The sequence below is a fragment of the Vidua macroura genome, chromosome 2 (genome assembly GCF_024509145.1).
Source record: "Vidua macroura isolate BioBank_ID:100142 chromosome 2, ASM2450914v1, whole genome shotgun sequence".
Lineage (NCBI taxonomy): Eukaryota > Metazoa > Chordata > Aves > Passeriformes > Viduidae > Vidua > Vidua macroura.
In genome coordinates, this window is record NC_071572.1 from 47,826,689 (window position 1) to 47,836,975 (window position 10,287).

At 43.9% G+C, this 10,287-nt stretch overlaps 1 protein-coding gene across 2 annotated transcripts; it reads left to right on the top strand.

Annotated features, from left to right (window-relative positions):
- Positions 1-424: 424 nt before the first annotated feature.
- Positions 425-8,019, top strand: SPRY2 (sprouty RTK signaling antagonist 2). Of its 2 annotated transcripts, none has more exons than XM_053971859.1 (2): positions 425-1,202; positions 5,221-8,019. In XM_053971859.1, the coding sequence occupies exon 2, from the start codon at positions 5,272-5,274 to the stop codon at positions 6,205-6,207; it is 936 nt and encodes a 311-aa protein (XP_053827834.1). In that variant the 5' UTR covers positions 425-1,202; positions 5,221-5,271; the 3' UTR covers positions 6,208-8,019. The 2 variants fall into 2 exon arrangements, with proteins under 2 accessions (XP_053827834.1, XP_053827835.1); XM_053971860.1 differs by lacking the exon at positions 425-1,202 and adding an exon at positions 3,159-3,330.
- The last annotated feature ends 2,268 nt before the right edge of the window (positions 8,020-10,287 follow it).

Consider the following 10,287-nt stretch of genomic DNA (forward strand, 5'->3'; position numbering starts at 1 on the left):
CCGAGCGGCGTGAGACCGCGCACGGAGCAGCCTCCCGTGAGCACAGGCTGCGGCGAGGCCCCGAGAGCGTGGCTGCAGCTCGCCCCGCGCAGCGCGGGGAGCGCCGCGGACGGGCCGGGGCCGGGGCCGGGGCCGGGGCCGGGGCCGGGGCCGGAGCCGGGGCCGGGGCCGGGGCCGGGGCAGCCGGGCTGGCTCGGTGGCAGCAGCGCTGCCCTTTTGAATGCCTCCTACAGCTCTGAGTGCTGGCAGGGCGCTGGGAGCGCCAGTGAATGTAGCCCCGCAGAGCCAATGAGCTGGGACCGGATGCGATATATCCTCTGGGACAACAACTGCTCTGTTCCTCCTCAGATCCACATGACGCCATTTACTGCTGCTTTTGCAGAGAGATCACCCTACCTCCTCCGGAAAGAAAAAGAGAGAGAGGGAGAGAGCGAGCGAGCAGAAAAACGCCGAGTCCCTACAGCTCAGATCTCAAATCTTCCTCTTCCTCCTCCTCCTCCTCCTCCTTCTCCTCCTCCACCTCCTCCAAACACACAACAACAACCACCACCACAAATCCGCTGCGCTCCCAAAACACCCCCCCCGATTGCAAACCACAGAACTGCCTGCAACACACACGCTCGCAGAGGGAGCGAGAAAGCTAACAGGGAGAGAAGGGAGAGGAGCCTGCAGCAAGCAGATTCTTAGCAGAACGGCTACATTGCACAAACTGCTTTTTTGGAGGAGCTCAGTGGAAGAAAACTCTGGGATTTTATTTTACATCCACTTTGTTTTGTTTTCTTTGGCTTTTCCCTTTCCTCTTGATCAATTTGCAACAGCAACAAAAAAAAAAGTGACTTGGTATTGGCGATTCGGTCTCCTGTTCATTGAGGAAAAAAAAGAAAAGTGTGTGTGTGTGTGTGAGACTGAGTGATTTTTTAGGAGCAAAGGAAACCCACCCCGATCCGGAGAGGTGTTTTGATTAGTATTATAGTATATACACGCACACACGTATTTATAATCGATCTGGGGAGAGGCACCTAACTTTGCTATGGACTTTTTTTTTTTTTCTACATGGTGATCATTCTTACTCTAATTTGCAAATTGGACTAAACCAGAGTTTGGAAAAGAATTTTTTTTTTGCTTTAGGGCTGGATTTATTTGCAAACCGCAGGAAGAAGAAAATACAAGAGAGAGGGGTTTGGTGCAGCGCCGCGATCACGGTGAGAGCCTTTTCCTTCTTTGCAAAACAAGCTTTTCAGTAACCTCCTTCCCCCCCCCCCCCCCCCCCCGCTTTGGTTGCTCCAAGAAAACTCGTGGAAATGTTTGAGGCCGATCCCTTCTTTTCCATTCGTACAGGTTCTCCCTCTCCCCCCCCCTTCCCTTCTCCTTCCTTTCTCAGAGAGGAGCTGGAGGTGGGATTTCGGAGCGGTTTCTCTCCGGAGAGGGGTGGGGGGAGCTCCGTGGGGTTTGCGGACTGCGCCGCGTTTGTGCCCCGCCGGGGTGCCCCGGGGGTGCGGAAGGCTGCGCGGGGGGCGGAGGGCTGCGCGGGCGCCCCGGAATGCCTGCGGGGGCTACGAGTGGGGCGGGGGGTGCGCTTGAAGGAGCCACAACTCCGGCGTGTTCTCGCTCCTGCGGGGGGCCGGGCACGGGAGGTCCTGCGCGCTCCTGCCTCGCTGGGCACGCGTGGGTTTCCGACAAGCCCCGGGGGAGGTGAAGGGAGGGCGCAGCGGGGGTGGCGAGCGTCGAGGCTGTTTGTCCCCCGGTCTTGGGGGAGAAGGGGCAACCCGCCTTTCAGTGCGTGATTTACGCCTGTCTGTATTGGCGTCAGGAGATCCGTACGATTCGGAAGTGAGTGCACGTCTGGTACAAATATATACGTGTGTGTGTATGCGTGTGTGTAAGCGTAGATATTTCTCCTGTGATGAAATTAATTCTATCTGTAAGACGAGGAAAGTCCTCCTTCCCTAGGTTCTTCTATGCAGAGGGCGTGTGTGGACGGGAAGCAAAAGCCATAATTTTTGCTTTTTTTTTTTTTTTTTTTTTTTTTTTTTTTTTTTTTTTTTTTTGTGGGCTTACTTCGTGACAGCCTCCTTACCCCATTAAAAATAGAAAAAAAAAAAAAGACAAAAAAAGCTGCTGGTGTTTTCAGCAAGCTGTTTGTGTGTCACTTTGCCCCACCCCGATGGTAAAGTCCCTTTTGCCCTAATCCATAGTCTGATCACACACTCGGCCCTTAATGGGGGTTTCAAAGCACTTTGAAAGAAGAGGAGGTGGTTGGTGTGTGTGGTGGGAATGGGGGTGGGGGTGCCTTGCACAGGCTCCGGCCACAGAACAGAAATTCACGGGCTGAGGACTTCTCTCGCTTAGGCTTCGCCCTTCCCCGGCCAGCGGTACACGGGATTTTTCCACAGCACGCAAGAAGCCCCTCGCGTTTTAAACCTCCCCAAATGTGCCGAACGCGAAACCCGTCCCCCTCGCTCACCCTGTTGCCAAGCCCAGCTTGAAAGAAAAGTTAGCAATCCTGGCACTTGAGCTCGGTGAGAGTGGACTTTGGCTCTTAGAAGTGGAGAATCGTGTTATCACGCACATGCACACACAAAAAGGCAAATCTGCTTCTCTTGCTCTTGGCGGATGCAAAGGGGAGAAGTACTAGGTCGGAGGAGGGAGAGGTGTGCCCTCCTGTCAGGATTTTCAGGCAAATGTAGGTTTGCAAATAAATGTGCTGGTTCTTTGCATCCTGTCCTGTTAGCGGATCTATGACGGGGATAAAAAACGGGGAGCACCCGGCTCGGCCTGATGCCCCACTGGAAATGCCTCCTGGGTCCCTCCGGGCTAGGGCGGAGCGGGGCGGGCTGAAGGTCAGGCAATTTGCAGAATATGCGTAAAATAAGAGGAGCTTTTCCAGCGGCTGGCTTTGTGAAGTTGAATGGGTGTTTAGGGCAAGGCGAGAGGGGGTAATCTGCCTTTTGCCCAGCTGTCCCGGAGGTGTTGTCTGAACCGTCTGCAGGGCGCCTGGCACTTCCCGGGAGGGGAAGCTCCTTTAGCATCTCCTGGGGGAGGGCAGGGGGATAGAGTTAAAAGGAAACATGGGTTTGACTTTCTGATAAGGAGGCTGAAGCAGCCCCCTCCCACCTCCCAGCCCAGAGGATGTCTCCTGGTTATCTCCAGGTTGTCTGCACTCTCCGGCGGGCGAGGGGCTGTCGCCTCCCACCTGCTGCGCGCCCCCCGCCCGAGACGGAGCTGGAGGCGGGGAGGGAAGCGGAGAGCGGAGGCTGCTTTTCCAGCTCCCACCTTGGCGTCTGAGGGGGGCTCCGCCACCGATCCTGGGGTCGTCTGAAGCGCCTTCAGGTCAGGGTCAGCTTTGCTTTTGCAGTGGGTTGTCATTTCTGGAGAAGCGGGGGCTGATCCGGCGTACCCTTCCAGGCTGGCTGGGGCTGGTGGAAACCTGGACGTTGAGGAGAGATAGGGCTGCCAATTCCTCTCAAGAATGGGGAAATCATTTTATTTTCTATTATTTTTTATCTCCAGATAGTTTCAGAGGAGGTGAACATCTACTTAGGGTGTTGGTTGAAACTTTTGGTATGGCAGAGGTTTTAATTGGAAAAAAAAAAAAAAGGCATAAACAATGCTTCAAGCCAAGTTTGCAAGACTTTTTTTTTTGGGGGGGGGGGGGGTGTAGGCTCACGGGAATGAGCACCGTAACATACATCCCGTGTCCAAAACCAGGATTTGGCAATATTTAAAATAAGTGATCACTCTTAAAAGTTAGAGATTTGTCTATATGTATTTTTTTTTTTAAAGAAAAAAACACTTGAAGGAGGGGAGACAGGAGTTAAAAGGTTAAATGTTTTGCATTGATGTTAGAATAAAGACAGTGTCTTGAGATACTCTTTGTTAAACTGTTTGGCTATATTTTACTATACTGCAGTACAGTATTATTGTTGGTAACTGATGTGTACAGAGTAAAGTATGGTGCTCTTTCTAGGTATAATTGAAGACATTGTGTGGTCCTTGTAAGAAGTTTGGTTCCTACTTGGGTTTTAATTGTAGAATATTGTTCTGGATTTTTGTATAGGTAATTGGATTTTGGAGCCACTTTAAGATATGATAAAGGCAAAACAAATATTAACTAATTTAGAGGGCAGTACTTGAAACTTGCACATGTTTGAGTGTGGAAACTATTTACAAGTTCTCATCTTTTACTGGCTTTTCATTTAAATTCTAAAGTCTGCACTTCTACTTTGTAGTTAACGATCATTTCAAGTAATATTCATAGTCAAGTAGACTTCTTGGATGCTGGCATTATTTGATTATATTATGCATGCCTCTATCCCACAAGCCACTCTCGATAATATTTACAATTTGAAATGTAGTCTATGGAATTTTTTACACATAAAAAAAAAAACCAAACAATTGTGGAAACATTGCTTTTGTAGTTTTGAGCCTTAAAATAACAATCACAGTGGTGTGCACCAGTATGACACACACTAAAATACTGGAGAGAGATATTTTTACTTGTGCTGTTGAAGTTTTTGGTAGCACTAACTCATTTAATGTCTAACCTCAAACATTTTATTGCTATTTAGTGTTTTTCTTGGGACCATTGGTATTAAACTAAAATTTCCTATTTACATCATGTAAAGTTTAATGTGTAAAGAGACTAGCCTACCAAAATATTATCCAGTTTTAAACAAAATTGGAGAATTATATGTCTGTCATCAGCAGGTCACATTACACTTGCTAAATACTTGCAGGATAGTTTTTGGGGTTTTTTTTTTTTTTTTTTTTTTTTTTTTTTTTTGTTTGGTTGGGTTTTTTTGGTTTTTTTTTAGTATAAGGTTTTCAGTAGCCTGATGTGAAAAGAAGTGTCACTTCAAGTGGCTGAACTGTAATCACTTTAAAGGCCGTGATCTAACCAGAAGATGACCTGAGAAGCCTCAGTTAGCAGGAGTAATACCTAGACTTTCCAGAGCCACAAGTTAAGTTGCATGGTCCTAGGGAAGAATCCTAGGGATTCTTAAAGGTCCTTAAGCTCTCCACAGCAGCAGGCAGACAGGCCAAGGGAATTTGGTCACTCAGCTGACCAGTGCCAGTGCTTGTCCCAGACTTGACTCCTTTTTTTAATGGCTGATGCATTACTTGATTGTCTGCAGTGCTGTGGGGTCCTCCAGACTTGAAAAGCTGCTGGAGAGAGCGTGAGATATGTTGCAATAGTGAATCCTCTCTTTTTTGCTCCAGGATTTCAGATGTGTTCTAAGCCTGGCGGGGTGACCAAGCTTCTGGGCACTGATGGAGACTCAGCACGGCAGTGGGTCACAGCCCTTACTACAGGCTCGGCGTGACAGTGGGAGACCGCATGGGGAGCCCGACCTGCGGGATGTCCTGATGCAGCAGGTTCATGTCTTGTCGTTGGACCAGATCAGAGCCATCCGAAACACAAATGAATACACAGAGGGACCTACGGTGGCTCCACGGCCGGGGGTCAAGTCTTCTCCTCGGGTAACAACCCAACCCAAAAATGAAAGGCCCCATGGGTTGCCTGAGCATCGTCATTTCAGCCGGATCCAGCACACACAAACGCACGCATCTCCTCGAGCGCCTCTGTCCCGGTCCATCAGCACAGTCAGCACAGGCTCACGGAGCAGTACGAGGACGAGTACAAGCAGTAATTCGTCAGAACAAAGACTTCTGGGATCATCTTCGGGGCCAGTTGCTGATGGGATAGTCCGAATGCAGCCCAAGTCTGAGCTCAAGTCGAGTGAGCTGAAGCCACTGAGCAAAGAAGATTTGGGAGCACACAGCTACAGGTGTGAGGACTGTGGAAAGTGTAAGTGTAAGGAGTGCACTTATCCAAGGACCCTCCCCTCATGTTGGATCTGTGACAAGCAGTGTCTTTGCTCAGCCCAGAACGTGGTTGATTACGGGACTTGTGTTTGCTGTGTGAAGGGCCTCTTCTATCACTGCTCTAATGATGACGAGGACAACTGTGCTGACAACCCCTGCTCCTGCAGTCAGTCACATTGCTGCACTAGGTGGTCCGCCATGGGTGTAGTGTCCCTCTTTCTGCCTTGCTTGTGGTGTTACCTACCAGCCAAGGGTTGTCTTAAGTTGTGCCAGGGCTGTTACGACCGGGTAAATCGGCCTGGGTGCCGCTGCAAACACTCCAACACCGTTTGCTGCAAAGTTCCCAGCGTACCCCCCAGGAACTTTGAAAAGCCAACATAGCATCACTAGCCAGAAATACTAAAGTAATAAGGATTATTATTTTAACGTACATATGCAACCAACTAAGCAGCTATGGTCTTGGCACTGTAGTAGAAGGGTTGGGGATGTACTTTGCTGTTTGCAGTGAAATGCTTTTCTGTGTGTGTGCCATCTTAACTGATACGCTTGTTAGAATCCAGCTAGTGGCATACAGGGGGAAAAAAAGGGATGCAGTACATTGTGACCCACATATTGCATAAGCTAAAGCAACACAGACACTCCTAGGCAACTCTATTGTTCGTGAATAGTACTTGCAAAATTTGTAAATTAGCAAATGACTCCTTTTTTTTTCATTGTTTTCTGCCAGAGATAATGTGCTATATTTTTGTATATACAATAATATTTTCAACTGTGAAAAATAAGTGCTGTCGTAAGACATGGCACAGTCACAAAATATTATACTAATATGTTGTACATTCGGAAGAATGTGAATCAATCAGTATGTTTTTAGATTGTATTTTGTCTTACGGAAACCTTCTATTACAAGACTTTGATTTCCCTTTGGACTTCATGTATATTGTACAGTTACAGTAAAATCCAGCCTTTATTTTCTAATTTTTTCAACATATTGTTTAGTGTAAAGAATATTTATTTGAAGTTTTATTATTTTATAAAAAGAAATATTTATTTTAAGAGGCATCTTACAAATGTCACCCCTTTTTATGAGGACGTCATAGTTGCTGCAAATAAGGGGTGAATGATGCATATGTTCACTATAAAATAGAAAATATATTAACGTTTGAAATTAAACTGGGCTACTTGTCATTTTTTCCCATTTATTGTTCTGAGTTGGGAGAATCAATACTTCTAATTGCAAACTTCACGGTGCTATAGTCACAGTGAGCCTAATGTGAAACCGAAAAGAGATTTTTTAAGTGTATTCTTTTGTTCTTGTTTACTTCTTCACCTGAAAACAGTGCAGAATTTTTGCTCCCTTCCTTTGCACAAATGTCCCATAGACTGTTCCTACAAGAGAAAAGGAAAATGACCATAGGAAAATGCATGAATTCATTCCAGACTAGGACTAATAAGCACTGAAAGCTTGACCTATTCTATAAGTGATGAGCTTTTGTGCTTCAAATAGGAAATAAGTAATCATTCACAAAAAATGTTAGGCTTGCATGGCTTTAATCAGTAAGAGAGAGCAGGGAAAAAATGTAATTAATACCGTCAATGTAAAAAGCTTGCAGGATTATTTGTTAAAGTTAGAAGAATATGCCACAGGGAATGATAGATCTGAATGCAGTTCAGCCTTATGTCAAACATTTGCCTCACTTGTAAGAAGAAAGTTGCTTGATTTGTCATTTGTGGCAGTTACCTTCCACTGAGGTCAAAATCCTTTCCCTGCCAAGTTTCCCACCGGAAGCCTAGAGAATGATTTACCTTTCTTTATTAACAAACTATCATTTCCTGTTCTGAGCATGTCTCTCCAAGTTTAGAGGTCTTAATGTTTAATTTTATTTATACATTTCTTAAGCTGGCATTTAAGAATAGTTGTAAGTATTTTTAAGCTGACGCTTAAAAAAGTCTCCCAGCCTTTTCTGAAGCCCCTCCAAGATAAACAAGTTATTGCTAATAAATTAAGAACTCACTAAAAGTTGAAAACCAGAGCATTGAGTAAATGTTCTGTCTTTTTGCCCCATAATTTTCATCTCAGGTCTGGTATTTGGATGATTTTACATAGGTCTGTAGAACTCAGAAATCTTACACTGTGTGTTTGTGCATATTGGTTATCAATCATCAAGTGAAATTAAAAAGTTCTTGTTCTCTTTCTCTCTTTTTTTTTTCCTTACCTCTCTGGTGAAAAATGTAAGCTGGTTTACTTTCTGCACCAGCTGGCTGGATACTTTGGTATACAAAGACGAACAGTATATATTTAGCTTTCTGAGTGGAATTTGCCAGAAAGAGGGTAGCTTATGTTACATGAGTAATTTGTCCATATTTAAAGGGCATCAGTGTACTGTAACTGAGTAATGGAGTGTATATGTGAGATTGTTCTTGGCTGCTGTAAACAAAGATTTTTATTTAATTATGGGTTTTTTAGCAATTTTGTTCTTGAAGGGGTTAATAACCATCATATGTTTCCATTCACTGAATGTAGCTCTTCAACTAGGTTAAGTGCTTATGCTTAAATTGTCCTGGGCTAGTCTTGCTGATGAAAACAAACATTAGGGGAATCTTTAACCTTTAGGCTCTATCTTGGAAATACAAGTCCCCCCGATTTCAGTAGACAGTAAATCCAGCGTTTTCACTGGATTGATGAACTTGACAAAACTGAAGGCAAACCCTGTCTTTTCAGTGATTAATGTTTCAGTTGAAGATAACGCTACAGAAAGCTGAAGATGAAACTGGAAAACTGGGATGGCTGAGCAGCACAACAGCCAAAGTGGGTGCAACTCAAAAGTCCTATTAGCTTAAGTCCAATACTAAAATTATGGATGTGTTTTCTTTTTGTAGTATAGTAAGTTCTCTGTCTGCCTAGTTAGGTTCTAAGGGAAAAGGAAAACCATCTTCTTATTGGCAGTGAAATTTGGAGCTGGTTTCAACATTGAGCAATGGTTGTGACCTTCCACTTGGTTCTTAATAAAGGATAAAATAGTGGGTCCCCCCCACCCCAGGTAAGCTGATTACCAGAAATTGGGTAGGACGCATGACTCTTGGGAGCAGGGATGTAGGGAAGTGTGGCCTCTTGGGCTAACTATAGCACTGGGGTCAGTATGGATTGATGTTTGTGCCCACTGGACTCTTAAAAGCTGGCTTATATATATTAGCTAACATCCTAATATTGCACTTAATTAGATAAGGTTTAGCATTCTAAATAAAACCAAAATCTTGCCTCAGGCAGATTAGATTGTTTTAATAAGAATTAAGAAGGCTTTTCAAGTGGATTGAGATAATGTTATTAAAGCATGCCTACTTTATCCTTTGAGATAGGAAAGTGGAGGTCCAAGTAAGGAAAATTTTCCATACACAGGTTTTGAGGATAACCATGAAAGTCATGCTTGATATACATCATATAGGACTTTAATTTTAGACTGCTAGGAAGTCATGAGAGAGAGCAAAACCCTTATTATTGCTCCATTTGTTGTGTTGTTGCTTCAGAGTTTTGATCTGTTAGCTTACAGATTCTGTAAGGTTTGATTAAGGTATAGAGACTTCAGGATTGGACTGACAGTTGATCCTAGTAACAATGGAAATAAATAACATTTTTCCAAATTATTTTTCTGTATGATGTAAGCTACAAATAAATAAATTGAATTTAGACAAATTTAGAAATTCCTCTATTAATAGCCTCAGGATTTTTTTTTCTTACTTTGCTCTTTAATGGTTTGAAACTTGATTAAAATTTCTTTTTTGAGATCAGGGTCATAGCAGTAAAAAAAAAAAGGAAAATAAAGGAAAAGATACTTGGATTCAAGTAGAGAATAAATAGTGCTTTGGATAGAAATAAAATGTGTTCCTAAAGGATTTGAGATTATGTTCAGGTGAGTATTTACATTCAACAGATTTACCAAATCAGTCTTCAAAAGCCAAAAATTCTCCAAATGTGGAAGTGCGGTAGTTAAGTTGTTGTGATGATTAGCACAATAGATTTTTTACACTTTCTTACTAAACTCCGAGCATTTAAATGTACAGTATTACCTGTATTGCCCTTTTCACTTTTGGTAAAACACAAAAGAATTAATTTTTGTAATGAGTGAAATCTTAGGTCTTTTCCTCAGGTGGCAGGAAGAGAGCAGAATGCATTTCTGTTCTACAGTGGAACATTTAAATATTTTTAGGAATTAATGGTTGGGAAAGATGGATTTGAACAGTCTGTCTTGTCTCAGATGTTCCTAGATGGGTGCAGGTACAGCAAGTAATAATGATTTCATCTGCTGAGACTAATTTCTCAATCAGTCACTGGAGCTGAGTGCCAGAAAGAAATTGGCTGAATGCAAGAGCACGCTTGATTGAGTAGTGTCTGTAAGAATAGTGTTGAATAGATGTCTTGCTGAAAATGTCATCATTTGTCATGTTGGGTCATCTTAAATAAATCAG

Coding starts and splice junctions, on each gene's coding strand:
- SPRY2 (XM_053971859.1), top strand. CDS start 5,272: ATGGAGACTCAGCACGGCAGTGGGTCACAGCCCTTACTACAGGCTCGG.